Below are 17,302 nucleotides of genomic sequence, written 5' to 3' on the forward strand. Positions count from 1 at the left end.
TCCAAGGATTTTTTTTGTTGATTGCTGAAAATTTTGTTCATCAGTCATCTCTGCTCAAGTCCCATTTACTTAGGTTTGATCACTTGTATTCTCGAATGCCTTTCATTTTTTACCATAGTCATAGTTAATATTTCTGCTGGTGTTTCTGTGTTTATAAGGAAAATTATTCTTTATACAGAATTTTCTTTTTCTTTTTAATGCATGTTGGTATACTGAAACCTATCATGAACCTTCCATCAGGACAATAGTTGAACATGTATTGGCATTATCAGCATAGAAATGATTTTTTTTCTAACCCATGCAGTCCACAGTTCTCACCTTGATGACGCACTTGGAATCTTGGTATGCACGCTTCTGTTGTCTTGTGAAGGTGGCCAACGCACTTACAAGTACACTACCACACTCTCCTCTTGGTCGACAGGTATGATTTGTCCTTGAAAGAGAATATTTTGTCTTAAACAAGTTATGGAAAGTGTGATTATTAGCTAAGTATTAGATACTGTACTTAATGATCACTGTTTATGTGACAGTGCCATAGATACATTTGTCATCAAGAGTTATGATAGTAGAGGAGGAAAGCCTCCACACTGTCTTTCATATCTAGCTTGTGAGAGTTGTTCATTATTCTCCACAGAGTAGGTTACCCTTCCTTGTTAAGGGCTTGGGCTAATCAGTCTTCTGTAGAGGAATGCAACATTATAGATTTTATGAAACTGTGAGGACTGTTTGCTTTTATTTTTTTCTCATTTTTTTGCTCATCCTTAATGAGCTATCACCAGGAACAGACAAAAAAATGGCCTCATTCTTTCATATCACTCTCTGGCTCTCATGTATAATGCAAGAAAACTAGAGCCTCCTGTCCACAGCCAGGCCTTATGACCCTTTCCATGGTTTACCTCAACTCCTTATGTCTTGGTTCAGCCTGTTTGACAGCATTTCATCCACTATAAACCACATCACTTCGGTTAGCTTTATCTATTGCACACCTCTCACCCTCCTGCATGTTCAGACCATGAACCTTCAAAGCACCTTTGACTATTATTCCACTACCTCCTTGGTTTGCCCCTTTTGCTTGTTCATTTTACTGCTGATATGCAAACCCTTTTAATCATCCTTTCCTCTTACTATCACACTTCTCTTTTATGCTATCATTTCTTATTCAATAAATCCTCCATACAACACTTATTGTCCTCAAACATATTATTACCAATATATTCAGCCTATCCTTTACATTTTTGTATAAGGCCCATTCCTTGCATCTATACACCATTAGCAGAACTACTACACAATCAAAATGTACCCATTTTTGTCTTTATGTACACATTCCACAATGTATCAGAGACCTTTGTCCCCATCATCCACACTGGGACTTATTTCAGTTCGCATGGCTCCATTCCACTGCCAGGTACATATAACATGTTACTTCAAGTTATCTGGATTCAAATTCGCAACCCAGCTAAGCTGTCTTTTTGCACAGCAAAACCTAATAACCTTGCTTTCATTCACATTTACCATCAGCTTTCTCCTTTCACACTCTCTCTCCCAAACTTAAACACCAACTTCTGGAGTTTCTGACTCATATGTGTCACCATCTCCTTATCATGAGCAAACAGCTACTGACTCAGGCCTGTACAGCTGCTTTCCTCCATAAGACCTTTGCATTCACCTCACTCACCTCATCTATAAATAGAATAAACATCCGTGGTGACATCACACACCCCTACCATAGACCCACCTTCACTTAACCACTTACCCTCTCTTCCCACTCACACATGCCTTACTATCTTGATGAAGACTTTTCGCTGCTTCCATGTGAGGGAGATTTTTGCCGTGGCCACCCCCTTGATGGGAAATTTTAGGGAGGATGGGCATCAAAGATATAGGTAGATAGATAGCTTGTGACAAATTTTCTCCTAATCCATATATTCATAATACCTTCCACAAAACCACATTGTTCTTCTCCACTCTGATGCTCTCTGCATCTCTGCTCCCAACCTCTCAGTGGCCACTTTTCCGTGCAACTCACGAAGTACACTCGACAAACTTTTACCTCTATGATTTGAAATCCAACCTTTTTCCCTTTCACCTCTGTACAACATTGGGACTAAACAGGCATTTCATTAATCCTTAGGCACCTCGCCATGATCCATACACACACTGAAAATCTTAAAATACCAGTCAGTTTGACAGTCACCTCAACTTTTAAGAAATTCAGCTGCAGTACCATTCATTCAAGCCACTTTGCCACATTTTATCTTAAACAAGGCTTTCATCACCAGTTCTCTTTTCACAGCACGACTTGCTATGGCTCCTGCATTACCTTTTGAAAATCATGATTTAGTTAACAAGGGGATGTTATAGAGAAATATTATATCTTTTTTTTTTTTTTTTTTTTTTTTTTTTTTTTTTTTTAGACTTTGTCGCTGTCTCCCGTGTTTGCGAGGTAGCGCAAGGAAACAGACGAAAGAAATGGCCCAACCCCCCCCATACACATGTACATACACACGTCCACACACGGAAATGTACATACCTACACAGCTTTCCATGGTTTACCCCGGACGCTTCACATGCCTTGATTCAATCCACTGACAGCACGTCAACCCCTGTATACCACATCGCTCCAATTCACTCTATTCCTTGCCCTCCTTTCACCCTCCTGCATGTTCAGGCCCCGATCACACAAAATCCTTTTCACTCCATCTTTCCACCTCCAATTTGGTCTCCCTCTTCTCCTCGTTCCCTCCACCTCCGACACATATATCCTCTTGGTCAATCTTTCCTCACTCATTCTCTCCATGTGCCCAAACCATTTCAAAACACCCTCTTCTGCTCTCTCAACCACGCTCTTTTTATTTCCACACATCTCTCTTACCCTTACGTTACTTACTCGATCAAACCACCTCACACCACACATTGTCCTCAAACATCTCATTTCCAGCACATCCATCCTCCTGCGCACAACTCTATCCATAGCCCACGCCTCGCAACCATACAACATTGTTGGAACTACTATTCCTTCAAACATACCCATTTTTGCTTTCCGGGATAATGTTCTCGACTTCCACACATTTTTCAAGGCTCCCAAAATTTTCGCCCCCTCCCCCACCCTGTGATCCACTTCCGCTTCCATGGTTCCATCCGCTGACAGATCCACTCCCAGATATCTAAAACACTTCACTTCCTCCAGTTTTTCACCATTCAAACTCACCTCCCAATTGACTTGACCCTCAACCCTACTGTACCTAATAACCTTGCTCTTATTCACATTTACTCTTAACTTTCTTCTACCACACACTTTACCAAACTCCGTCACCAGCTTCTGCAGTTTCTCACATGAATCCGCCACCAGCGCTGTATCATCAGCGAACAACAACTGACTCACTTCCCAAGCTCTCTCATCCCCAACAGACTTCATACTTGCCCCTCTTTCCAAGACTCTTGCATTTACCTCCCTAACAACCCCATCCATAAACAAATTAAACAACCATGGAGACATCACACACCCCTGCCGCAAACCTACATTCACTGAGAACCAATCACTTTCCTCTCTTCCTACACGTACACATGCCTTACATCCTCGATAAAAACTTTTCACTGCTTCTAACAACTTGCCTCCCACACCATATATTCTTAATACCTTCCACAGAGCATCTCTATCAACTCTATCATATGCCTTCTCCAGATCCATAAATGCTACATACAAATCCATTTGCTTTTCTAAGTATTTCTCACATACATTCTTCAAAGCAAACACCTGATCCACACATCCTCTACCACTTCTGAAACCACACTGCTCTTCCCCAATCTGATGCTCTGTACATGCCTTCACCCTCTCAATCAATACCCTCCCATATAATTTACCAGGAATACTCAACAAACCTATACCTCTGTAATTTGAGCACTCACTCTTATCCCCTTTGCCTTTGTACAATGGCACTATGCACGCATTCCGCCAATCCTCAGGCACCTCACCATGAGTCATACATACATTAAATAACCTTACCAACCAGTCAACAATACAGTCACCCCCTTTTTTAATAAATTCCACTGCAATACCATCCAAACCTGCTGCCTTGCCGGCTTTCATCTTCCGCAAAGCTTTTACTACCTCTTCTCTGTTTACCAAATCATTTTCCCTAACCCTCTCACTTTGCACACCACCTCGACCCAAACACCCTATATCTGCCACTCTGTCATCAGACACATTCAACAAACCTTCAAAATACTCATTCCATCTCCTTCTCACATCACCACTACTTGTTATCACCTCCCCATTTACGCCTTTCACTGAAGTTCCCATTTGCTCCCTTGTCTTACGCACCCTATTTACCTCCTTCCAGAACATCTTTTTATTCTCCCTAAAATTTACTGATAGTCTCTCACCCCAACTCTCATTTGCCCTTTTTTTCACCTCTTGCACCTTTCTCTTGACCTCCTGTCTCTTTCTTTTATACTTCTCCCACTCAATTGCATTTTTTCCCTGCAAAAATCGTCCAAATGCCTCTCTCTTCTCTTTCACTAATACTCTTACTTCTTCATCCCACCACTCACTACCCTTTCTAAACAGCCCACCTCCCACTCTTCTCATGCCACAAGCATCTTTTGCGCAATCCATCACTGATTCCCTAAATACATCCCATTCCTCCCCCACTCCCCTTACTTCCATTGTTCTCACCTTTTTCCATTCTGTACACAGTCTCTCCTGATACTTCTTCACACAGGTCTCCTTCCCAAGCTCACTTACTCTCAGCACCTTCTTCATCCCAACATTCACTCTTCTTTTCTGAAAACCCATACTAATCTTCACCTTAGCCTCCACAAGATAATGATCAGACATCCCTCCAGTTGCACCTCTCAGCACATTGACATCCAAAAGTCTCTCTTTCGCACGCCTGTCAATTAACACGTAATCCAATAACGCTCTCTGGCCATCTCTCCTACTTACATAAGTATACTTATGTATATCTCGCTTTTTAAACCAGGTATTCCCAATCATCAGTCCTTTTTCAGCACATAAATCTACAAGCTCTTCACCATTTCCATTTACAACACTGAACACCCCATGCATACCAATTATTCCCTCAACTGCCACATTACTCACCTTTGCATTCAAATCACCCATCACTATACTATAACCCGGTCTCGTGCATCAAAACCGCTAACACACTCATTTAGCTGCTCCCAAAACACTTGCCTCTCATGATCTTTCTTCTCATGCCCAGGTGCATATGCACCAATAATCACCCACCTCTCTCCATCAACTTTCAATTTCACCCATATTAATCGAGAATTTACTTTCTTACATTCTATCACATACTCCCACAACTCCTGTTTCAAGAGTATTGCTACTCCTTCCCTTGCTCTTGTCCTCTCACTAACCCCTGACTTCACTCCCCAGACATTTCCAAACCACTCTTCCCCTTTACCCTTGAGCTTCGTTTCACTCAGAGCCAAAACATCCAGGTTCCTTTCCTCAAACATACTACCTATCTCTCCTTTTTTCACATCTTGGTTACATCCACACACATTTAGGCACCCCACTCTGAGCCTTCGAGGAGGATGAGCACTCCCCGCGTGACTCCTTCTTCTGTTTCCCATTTTAGAAAGTTAATACAAGGAGGGGAGGATTTCCGGCCCCCCGCTCCCGTCCCCTCTAGTCGCTTTCTACGACACGCGAGGAATACGTGGGAAGTATTCTTTCACCCCTATCCCCAGGGATAATATACATATATATATACACACACACACACACACACACGCACACACACACACACACACACACACACATACATATATATACATATTAAAAATGTAAGAAACAATTTAGAAAACAAACTTTTAGCTTGAAATGAATGAAAAAATGAACGTCACATAATGTTCAACCTCTGGCTATGGAAAAGGAAATGTACAATTTATTCACACAAACGTCAATAGCAGTTCTCATCAATTCCACCACTGAATCAATAAGCTTCAATGTCTAAGCTACATTTTTCTCCAACTTCACTATCTTCTTGTCAAAACACCATGCATGAAAACTATCACTCCAGTAACACAACTATAAACATTATATCTGGTAGATAATAAACAAATTTTGAATGAAATTGTCAAAACTTTTATTTTATTTATGTTGTATGATATACATGTTTATGTTGCACTACTCCTTTGATATTCTGCAGGTGAGGGAAGTATTGACGACTTGTCTCTCACAGCCACTAGCTGAAACAGAAGAATTCAAGGATGCTCTGAAGTTGTTACAACTTTTGGCTCGTGATGAACTCCTACCTATCCTGACAAATGTCTTAGATATATTACAAGGTGAGGAGAAACATTTTGGCAGGTTCAAGGAAAATATCACTTGAAATGTCTGTCAAATTGTGTATCACTATAAACTCTTCATAATTTTCAACATATAGACCTCTGTTACCTGGAAAAGGGGACCTCACATAGATCTTTGATTTGTGCTTTTGCACTAACAGTTGATTATCAGCTGATGAGTGTTATGGCATGAGATGCCTAAGGCCTTATATGATTTCACATAAGTTCTTCCATTACCCCTCAGGCATGGTGTGGGGAGTATGTTCCGCTAGACTGCATAATGTAGAGGACATCGAGCAGTATTTGTAATTGACGACAAGGAGTTTATTGATATGGATGGTGTTTTAGTTGGTGATAAGGCTAAGGCCTTTTTCAGTTGTTTCCTCTGTTATTTTATTCATATCTGATGTTCTTTCATATCATAAATTTTTTTATTCCTCTCTTTGAAAAACGCCATTTTTTCAGAAAGCTTGAGAATTTCAAATGCTGCTTAAGGGGTTAAGTGCATTCATTCCCAAAATTCACTCATGTTTATCCTCAGCTTTTTCAGGGGCCACATGCATGTCTTGTCAGAAATATTTGCAAAACTGAGGCTCCAGCTTCATAGGTTGAATAAAGGTCCAATTATATTTATCTCCCTGAGGTAGAATTGGTAGCTTGCTATAATAAAAGATATATCCCTTTCACTAATTCTACTATCCAGCCTAGACTGCACTTGACAAAGAAACTGCTAATTACCAGGTATCAATTAACTTTCTTAACCCTCTGATGTTGCAAGAACTGGTTGCATCACAACACTCATCAGCTGACAATCAACTGTTCGTGTGTTTATGAGTTCTTTTTCCCCTATCCCCTGGAGACTAGAGAGGCGTAGCATTAGATTTTTCATATTGAACTTGGATCGTTTTGTCACTTTCATTGTGTAGTTTAAAGATGTGATAAGGAAGTGAGGTCACAAGACCTCACACCCATCTAAGACTGGTAAATTCATTATTTTATCAAGATTACTGAGGATTCATTTTTTCCAGACCTGTTCACTTTAATCAAGATGCAAAGAAATTAGCAGTTGATTATCTTTTTTTTGACCCTGATATTAAAATGTTTTAGTTAGTTTGATGGATGATAGTTGGGTACAGCTTTACATCTTATACATTTTTTGTCACTTTTGATTGTCAATTCCTACATTAGTGAGGTAGTCTTAGGAACAGACAAAGAAAGGCCATATCTGCTCACATGAATCTATTCTTTAGTTGTCATGTGTAATGCAGTGAAACCACAGCTAACCACACTTTTTCTTTTAGATATATTTGATACCCTAAGACTCATTTGTTTTTTCTCCACAGAAGAGTCTGACGTTGATGAAGTACTGTTAGAATTTTATAATAAATTAGCAGTGATATTAGGACGCTTGAAAAGTTTGGATCAGGTAGACCAGGTAATTGATGATTCTCCGCTTGATGAAATGCCTCTCAACATCCAAGCTACAGACAGATTCCACTTGAAGGAGGTTTGTCACAATTGTTCATTTTATTTTCATTACTTAGTTTTGAATGAAGTCATATCATCTGTTATAGCTTCAGCATTTTGCACATTTGATCTTTTAATCATTGCTTGCATAATTTCCACATAGCTATGTGGGATAATAGTTGGTAGGCAGCTAACGACCAGGAAGGTATATTACCAGTACTGTGACATCTACTTAGTGAGCCAGCACCTTAGTTGTTGTCAAGTCACACTTCTCTAACCCAGGTAGCTGTCTTTTCTTTCTGCCGCACTAACGGATGGACTACTGGCATTCTGTCTACAAATGTACAATCTCTCTTTGGCATGTGTAACACTTGACAACCCTTAACTCATGCAGCTCATTGTTCTTAACTCTGGATTTTCCTGCAGTGAGCACTATGTGCTAGCGCAGTCTTTGAGCAAAATGGTAGGAGAAATAGATAAAAGTAGTAGGTAGGAGCATTTAAGCAGGAGTACTAGATAGAAACATTAGGTAGAAGTGGTTGGTGGTAGCATTAGATAGAAGTAGTCTTTAGGAACATTAGGTAGGAGCCTCTGCAGACACTGCTTTGGACTTGCCCTCTGCGAGTGGCCTGTTAAGGGTGAGGCAATAAAGGCGAAGAAGCGGCACTGGAGTTCTTTATTTATGGAGAATTTGTTGCTGTGGCCACCCCTTTCAGGGAGTAACAGTTGGAATAGGCATCAGAGATATAGATAGATAGGTCGTTATGTTGGCATGAATGATACATCAATAAATGGTATCTTATTTAGTTTTCAGTTGGAAAGTTCAATTGCTGATTAAGCTAATGAGTTAGAGTTTAATACCATAACCAACAAAAGGTATATAGGATCACTTGTACAAATAAGTTGCTTCACATTCATCCCTGCTTACTTTACATTTTTTATGGATAACGATTCATCATCTGATACACAAGAACCACATACTTCTCTCAGCGAAGCTTTGATTTATTGTACACGTGCAGTATTCCTTTCATGTTTAGTGCATTCTAATGCATAACTATAATTTTTTTCAGAAATTACTAGAACTGGCAAAGAAGAAGTGCAAGAGGCCAAATATTTATGAATCATTGCGGTCAGAGGTGCTCCAAATCATGGTGAATGAATTTGAGCAACATCTTCAGCCCCCATCTAAACAACCACTGCATGAAATTGTTTTCTTTGATTCTTCATCCACAGTGAAGAGACATCTGGTGGGCATGCCAAGAGCTGCTGTCACCACAGCTTTATCTAATCCACACCATTACTTGCAGGTGGGTCACATTGCAGTCTTAATATCATTTAAGATTTTAGATCAAGGTCGTTGTATATTTTGTGTAGTCATAGATCAGTCCATGGGGCATGGCTGTGGATGGTAGGCTCTGGTTTTAGTACATTACATTATGCATGACACTAAGAAAGTGGATATGTGCAAGTAAGGCCTTCGTTCATTTGTTTTAGATGCTACTTTTTGAAGATGGCAGATGTAAGTAAGTATGCATCTTACCTCCCTGCTCCAGGATCCTTTCCTATGGGGCTCATACAGTATTGGTCATGTCCATCAGGTGGACCACAAATCAAGAAGTGTAATAGTGATATGTACATGTCTTTGTTGCGTGAGCACAAGATAGATGAGTACATGTACAGTGTTTTGCCTGGAAATTGCTTGTAAGGCATAAGGGGTCTTGATATATGTTAAATTGGAGTTTGTAATGTTGGAGAAAGGAAATATGCGACTTCCAGAATACAAATGAGAAAAGTAACTCTTTGATGCATGGGAAGTATAGTTTCAGATGGTTGTATGTCTCTTGGGGTTAATTTTCAGACTGGTTTAGGAAGGCACTTATTTAGTGCTTGTTGGGAGAAGGGGATCTGTAATTATAGGTTAATGGTGTGAAACAAGGGTAAAATTTTTATTTCTACTTGAGGGTTTTTGGCAGGCTGTTGATTGGTTTGGGTGAGTGTGGCTTAATGCTTTCTAAAAGAACTGAGTGCTTGGCATATTGAGATAAGATTATATTGCAAGTACTTATTTTTCATTGTGTAGGTATTAAATGTTTGTAGATGTTATGCAGCCAATGATTGTTCTAAGTGTTCTATTTTGTGTGGTTTACAGTGTTATTATGTGCATTTTTGACAGGGTAGATGACCAGTGAGTTGGGCTTAGTTTAGGATAGAGTGAATGAGTTATTTGTGGAAGATACTAAAGGATTCTTATTCTTGTCTGATTCTGGTAACAGTAAGTGTTCTGAGGGTTTTTAATTCATTTATGGCCTGTGTTGTTTTGCGTGGCATGGGGAGTAAACATGTGCATCTTAGGTGATATCAGTATGGATGGAGTTTTGTTGAGGAGTGGAAAGTGGTTTGATTATTCAGGGCGATGGGAGGGTGTGCATTGTTTTCATATCTCTCAGAGGTTAAGAGGATGTCGTTAGATTTCTATGGGGATGCAGAGGTTGTTTTGAGTGACCATTGTTCTGATTGCATGATAAAGTGTTGCATTTTTAAGGTTGCTGTAATGTGGTAGTAAGGTCATCTTTATATTAGAGAACTTTCACACTGTGGACTGCAGAAGGTGACTGGAGGTCACATAGGAAGATATGAAGAGTATTGGAGAAAGCTGCTCCCTGGGGAATGCTGTTTTAGAGTTTAAAGGTTTTAGAAGTAAAGCCAGTCATGAAGTTGGCTGACTTTTCTTTTTTTTTTCACAGTTTTGGCTTGGGATGTCATGCCTCATTTCTGTGACAGTGTGTTAAGGAAGGTGTCAAATGCTTTTTTGGTACTTAATGTCATTAACACTGTGGGAGGGGTTATATTTGGTTGGAACCATCTACAATGTCTTGTATGAAGTTTGTTTGCAGTGTTGGGTCTGAATACGTGCTTTATAGATGAAACTGGGATAATTTGGTTGGCTTTGATGTGGATCATTTCACAAAGATGTTTGGATATTGAAGACAGAAGTGGTGTAGGACACTGAAAGGAAGGGAAGTTCGGTGGTTTGGAGGGTTTCAGGTTGGGAATTGTGTTGACGTTTCCAGATGTATAGAATTTTGTCATGTAGTCAAAAGTGGGTAGTATCTGTAAGTCCTTAGAATGCAGTTAGGCTGAAGTATTTTATGTGGAAGTTTGATATGTTGTCAGTATCTGTTGTAGGGGAGTTCTTTACTCTTTTACTCATCTGGACATGAATTTATGCAAAGTGAATGACTCCTTTAGTCATAAATATATGCACTAGTTTCACACCTCTGTTTCAAGGCCATTGTAGTTTATCGAGTTGGCAAGTGCATGATGATTTCTCCCTATAGTCAGTCACTTTGTAGCCATGCTAAAAACAGTACATTCTCTTTTTTTTTGGGGGGGGTGGGGGAGGAAATTGAGTTGCTGTTAATGAGATTTGGAGGATCAAGTAAATGATAATCTTGAAATACCTGGTAATTGTAATCTGTCATTAGATTGTGTTATGGACACTGACATTTTTAGGATTAAAAGTTGACCACTATGAGGCAAAAGAAGTTGTTTCTGGCACAGTTGGAGGCAATGTTGCCAGTGACAGTAAAAAAAAATTGTCTTATTGGCACAGCTGGTAATTTAATAAACTTTTATAATGTTGCTTTTATGAAAATCTTACCAGTGAATCACATTGATTACAACAAGAAAAGAGGTAGATGAAATAGCTCATGATTATTCATAATAATTTTCGTTGTAGATAAAATGAATGATAAAGCATACATGGGACAACTCACATGACACTCAGGTTTTACTCGCTCACTCTTTAGCATGCGCTGACACAGCTACAAGACTTTTACACATTATCAGAGTGACAGCACTGGATGAAATATACTCATGAAATCGTTTGTTTTTCATAATCTATACATATCCATTATCCTCAGTGTGTCACTAGCGCTCCACATCAAGAGAACTGTTCTGCTAATCCAGGTTATTGTTCCTTGATACATGTTGTACTTTTTCAAATAGAAGTGAGCTAAGGACATTATTCTTAAGGTGACCCTATTCCATCATACTGTATAGTGAATGGGAGATTCTTACCTTTACCCCTTTCCTTCTTATGGATGTGGTAATTTCAGAACAGTATGAATTGCTATATTTAAAATGAAGGCTTCATTTAAAGTGTGATTGCCTTAATCAGTTTGTACGATTGGCTCCAGTTGATTGTGTTTTTTTTAATTGCCTTTTACTAACTTTTTGGGTTGGGACAAGTTATAAAAAGTAAATCCTCACAAATGTTGCATGGCATGCACTTGATCCATCATGGGGACAGAATTGGAGTTATGATAAGCTAGATATAAGCTTTACTGGCATTGGAGTTATGATGAGATAGATACAAACTATATCATAGTGTTTGTTTTTCCATCAGCATATTTGATGGAATAGTAACAGTATAGTGACTGGGCGAATATAATGCCTTTTGAAATACTTTTACTTGTAAATTGCATTTTCTGCAACTTCTTTCTGCAGATGTGCAGATGATAGTCATGTATGGTTTGAATTGAAAAAGTACATATGTGCTTGTTGTAAAATTACTGTTATGTGTGTTGGATATTATGTAGCTACTTAAGATGATGACTTAACAGAACTAGAAATGAAGCCTGTTTCCTTGTATTTTTGAATTGTTTGTAATTTTCTTCTGAATCTCTTTCCCAGTGTGAATGCTGCCATCTAGATGACCCATCAAGCATTATTACAACATTGCCTGATATCAGTGTGGCATACAAACTTCATTTAGAGTGTGGTCGACTAATCAATCTGTATGATTGGCTTCAGGCCTTCATCTCTGTTGTAGATCCAGAGGAAGATACGTCTAACAAGAAAACCATAGACAAGAAATTACAGTATCCTTTTTTTGAGGAACAAAAATATGAATGAGATGAATAGTTCTAAGCAGATTTATCTGCTTAAGTTAACCCAACATTCTCAGGCTTTCTTTTACACCTTTCTTCCATATGATAGTAAGCTCATATACTGGAAATTTGCCATAACAATATATAGATTAGTGAGCCAGTTGACTCAGTTTGCTTAGTAGGAAGCTGTGTCTCACTATAGTGTAATTATGAGTCTCAAATTTAAAAGTGGTTCCTTCTATAGAGAAGTGGAAAATAAAGTATCAAACCTTGATTAATTAATGATAAAAGAGAATAATAATGTAAGGGAATGATTAGAAAAGAGAATGATAAAAGAAGTCATCTGTCATTTATTGTAAGTGCCACTACAGTATGCACACTCCCCTGCCCAGATACACTTTCATGAAGATGCTTTTCTGGTGCAATGAAATGACTGCTTTGCACTGTTACTGTACTGTTTTTAGTTTTTGCATTATACTAGTAGCCTTGCGGAAGATGAAATCCAGCAAGGTGGCGGGATTGGATGGTATTTCAGTTGAATTTATTAAGAAAAGGGGTGACTGTAAGGATCTTCATTGTATGTATGGATTATGGTGAAGTGCCTGAGGATTGGAAGAATGCATGTATAGTGCCATTGTATAAAGGCAAAGGGGATAAAGGTGAATGTTCAAACTACTGAGGCATAAGTTTGTTGAGTGTTCCTGGAAAATTATATGGGAGGATATTGATTGAGAGGGTTGAGGTTTGCACAGAGCATCAGATTGGGGAGGAGCAGTGTGGTTTCAGGGGTGGTAGAGGATGTGTACATCAGGTATTTACTTTGGAGAATGTATTTGAGAAATACTTAAAAACCAGATGTATTTGTATATGGCATTTATGGATCTATGGATCTGGAGGAGGCATATGATAGGGTTGATAGAGATGCTTTGTGGGTCATAAGAATTTATGGTGTGGGAGGTAAGCTGCTAGAAGCAATGAGAAGTTTTTACCAAGGGTGTAAGGCATGTGTATGACTAGGGAGAAAGGCGAGTGACTGGTTTACAGTGAAGGTCGGTCTGTGGCAAGGGTGTGTGATGTCACCATGGTTGTTTAGTTTGTTTATGGGTGGGGTAGTGAGGGAGGTAAATGCAAGAGTTTTGGAGAGAGGAGCAAGTGTGCAGTTTGTTAGGATGAGATGGCCTAGGAAGTAAGTCAGTTGTTGTTCACCACTGATACAGTACTGGTGGTTGATTTGAGTTAGAAACTGCAGAAGTTGGTGACTGAGTTTGGAAGAACGTGTGGAAGGAGAGTGGAAGAACGTGTGGAAGGAGAGAGTTGAGAGTAGATGTTAATAAGAGCAAGGTTATAAAGTTTAGCAGGGTTGAGGTGCAAGTTTGAAAGAAGAAAAATTGGGGGACATGAAGTGTTTGCGGTATCTGGGAGTGGACTTGGCAGCAAATGGATTGTGGAAGCGGAAGTGAGTCAAAGGGTGGAGGAGGGGGCAAGGGTCCTGGGAGCATTGAAGAATGTGTGGAAAGAGAGAACATTATCTTGGAGAGCAAAAATGGGTATGTTTGGAGAAATAGTAGTTCCAACAATATCATATGGTTGTGAGGCATGGGCTATAGATAGAGTTGTGCAGAGGAGGGCGGATGTGTTGGAAATTGAATGTTTGAAGTGGTTTGACTAAGTAAGTAATGAAAGAATAAGAGAGATGTGCAGTAATAAAAAGAGTATGGTTTAGAGAGCAGAAGAGGGTGTGTTGAAATGGTTCGGACATATGGAGAGAATGAGTGAGTAAAGGTTGACAAAGAGAATATTTGTGTCAGAGGTGGAGGCAACAAGGAGAAGTGAGAGACCAAATTGGAGGGGGAAAGATGGAGTGAAAAATATTTTGAGCAATTGGTGCCTGAACATTCAGAAGGGTGAAAGACGTGCATGGAATAGAGTGAATTAGAATGATGTGATATACCGGGGTCAGCATGTAAAGGGCATGTGAAGCATCTGGGGTACACCATGGAAAGGTCTTTGGGGCCTGGATATGGATGGCGAGCTGTTTTTTCTGTGCATTACACATGACGGTTTGAGAATGGATGTGAGTGGATGTGGCCTTTCTCCGTATGTTTCTGGGCACTACCTCACTGTTGTAGGGGGTGACGATGCTGTTTCTTGTGAGGTTGGGTGGCCTTGGGAAATGGATAAAGGCAAGCATGAACAACTGAACAAATGAAGAAACAGGATTTTCACTTCTATCTGTTCTTTGTAGGAACTCATTATTTATGAATTCTTCACTTTTTTGAATATTTGTTCTGCTTTCCTCACCTTAGCAAGGTAACCATAGGAACCAGTGTTTAAGCCTTAGTGGAAAAATTCTTGCTTGTTTTCTTCTATTCTTACTGTGATAATGATGTTACAGCAAAGGATTACCAGTCCCCTGCTCCCCATTCATTGGTCACCATTTATGACAGGTAAGAGATACTTGAATTGTATTTTTTCTGCCATAAATATTATTTACACATATTTTAAACATTTCAGGACACAGGCAATGTGTACTTACAAATGCATTTTTCTTTTATACCAGCTTGCCTTTCCTACTTTTCTGCTTCCTGCTGTTCATACTTTTAGAAAATATGAGGGGATGATTTCCAGCCAATTGTCCCACCTTCTTAGTCACTTTTGGTGATATGTAAGACATACATGGATAATATTCTTTCCTCCCAGTGTTTCATTTACTCAAATTTTCAACATTTCAGGAAACTGACCATGTGTACTTTACTAAGCCTTTATATCAGCTTGCCTCTCACTCCTTAGTGTGTTGACATGAGAAACAGGTAACTAAGCCTTGACTTTTTTATTTTCCACCCCTAATTTAGGAAGTGATAATGTATTAGGGTAGGATTTCAAACCGCTTGCTCCAACCCTTCTTAATTGCCTTCTGTGACATGCAGGAGGTATTTGGGTGGTATGATCCCCTCTTTAGTTATTACAATACTTAACTGCATTGATTTTTCTTTTGATAAGTGTACTGGAACTTTTTTGTGTTTATAGTGCCATAGTTAGTTTTATTAACAAATTAATTAATGATAAACTTTTAATAAGTTGTATTATGTGTAACCAGGGGTTATTTGGACATTTGGTGCTCATCTGTATGTTGGAAAAGATTAGATTTCATAGAATCACATTTATGCTATCTGACTTGGATTTCTCGTACCACTGATGTGTGCACGTATGATAATCAACTTACTTTTTTAAGAGCATTATGTTAAAAAGTTTTGTTGTTTTTTCCCCTTTCTTTTTGGCATATTTAGTGTAGAGATCTTGATTATTAGATGTTTGTAATTAGTTGGTCTTAAAGATATTTTTTTGTATTTTTTTGCTGTATTGAAGTATTCTTGAATTTTACTGAACTTTATTGTGAAAGTTTTCCTTAACAGTACTCTAGAGCCCGCTTTGTTCAAGCTGTGTCTGAGTTGCAGTTCCTGGGCTTTGTTAAGCCCACCCATCGAAAGACTGATCATGTAGCCAGACTTACATGGGGTGGATGTTAACATAGTCAGCATTTGGTGAACATACTACTGCAGTGTTGTGCCTGGAATGTATGAATAAGTGCACTTATGTTCGTGTAGCATTTCATTTTATGCGTCATTTGACATTTGTCATTCATATTTTATTATGTAATATTGATGTGGCAGATGGCATAACTTTAGTTTTAGCTTCTCTTTTTCTGTAACCTAGTTGGCAAGTTCAGTCAAATGAATGTGCTGTCCACATGTTATTTCTACGTGATCACCACTTCTTGTCTTAGCGAGGTAGCTCTTGAACAGACAAAGAAAGGCCACAGTCACTCATATCCATTCTTTAGCTGTCATGTGAAGTGCACCGAAACCACAGCCCTCTATCCACAACCAGGCCCCACAGACCTTTCCATGGTTTCTCCTGCCCACTTCACATGCCCTTATCATTCAAATTTTTTTTCATTCTATTAGCAAACAACAGTTCTCTCTCTCTCTCTCTCTCTCTCTCTCTCTCTCTCTCTCTCTCTCTCTCTCTCTCTCTCTCTCTCTCTCTCTCTCTCTCTCTCTCTCCCAGCACTTTTTTCCCTGTACAGACTGCATATACTCGCCCATGTCACCAAGACCCTCTTACAGAAGATCCCCAACTTATGATGGGGTTACATTCTGATAAAGCTATCATAATTTGAAAATGTCGAAGATACATTTATTACAATACATCCTACCTGCCGAACATCATAGCATAGCCTAGCCAACCCATAAACATTCTCAGAACACTAATATTATCCTGTAATTGGACAAAATCATCCAACACAAAGCCTATTTTATAGTAAAGTGTTGAATATCACACCATCATAAAGTCAAAAAGTTGTAAGTTGAACCATCGTAAGTCCGAGATCATTTGTATTTGCCTCCCACATCCCCCATCCACAAAACAAATTGAAGAGCCATAGTGACATCACACAATCCTGCTGCAGACCAACTTTCACTTGGAACCACCCACTATCTTCTCTTCCTACTGATACACATGCCTTACACCCATGAGAAAAACCTCTCGATGCTTCTTGCAGCTTTCTTCCACGTCATATATTTTTTAAACCTTCTACAGGGCATCTCTATCAACCCTGGTATATGCTT

General features: G+C 39.2%; 1 protein-coding gene across 1 annotated transcript in view; it reads left to right on the top strand.

Moving 5' to 3' along the window:
- The window catches only part of Orc3 (origin recognition complex subunit 3), a 36,839-nt gene extending 20,115 nt beyond the window's left edge, over window positions 1-16,724 (top strand). The window contains exons 9-14 of the mRNA XM_071665917.1: window positions 305-421; window positions 6,177-6,315; window positions 7,659-7,822; window positions 8,853-9,089; window positions 12,478-12,665; window positions 16,096-16,724. Coding sequence (XP_071522018.1) covers window positions 305-421; window positions 6,177-6,315; window positions 7,659-7,822; window positions 8,853-9,089; window positions 12,478-12,665; window positions 16,096-16,201 — 951 coding nt within the window. The 3' untranslated portion in view covers window positions 16,202-16,724. The remainder of the gene's footprint in view (window positions 1-304; window positions 422-6,176; window positions 6,316-7,658; window positions 7,823-8,852; window positions 9,090-12,477; window positions 12,666-16,095) is intronic.
- The last annotated feature ends 578 nt before the right edge of the window (window positions 16,725-17,302 follow it).

Source organism: Panulirus ornatus, chromosome 10 (genome assembly GCF_036320965.1).
Source record: "Panulirus ornatus isolate Po-2019 chromosome 10, ASM3632096v1, whole genome shotgun sequence".
NCBI classification, from domain to species: domain Eukaryota; kingdom Metazoa; phylum Arthropoda; class Malacostraca; order Decapoda; family Palinuridae; genus Panulirus; species Panulirus ornatus.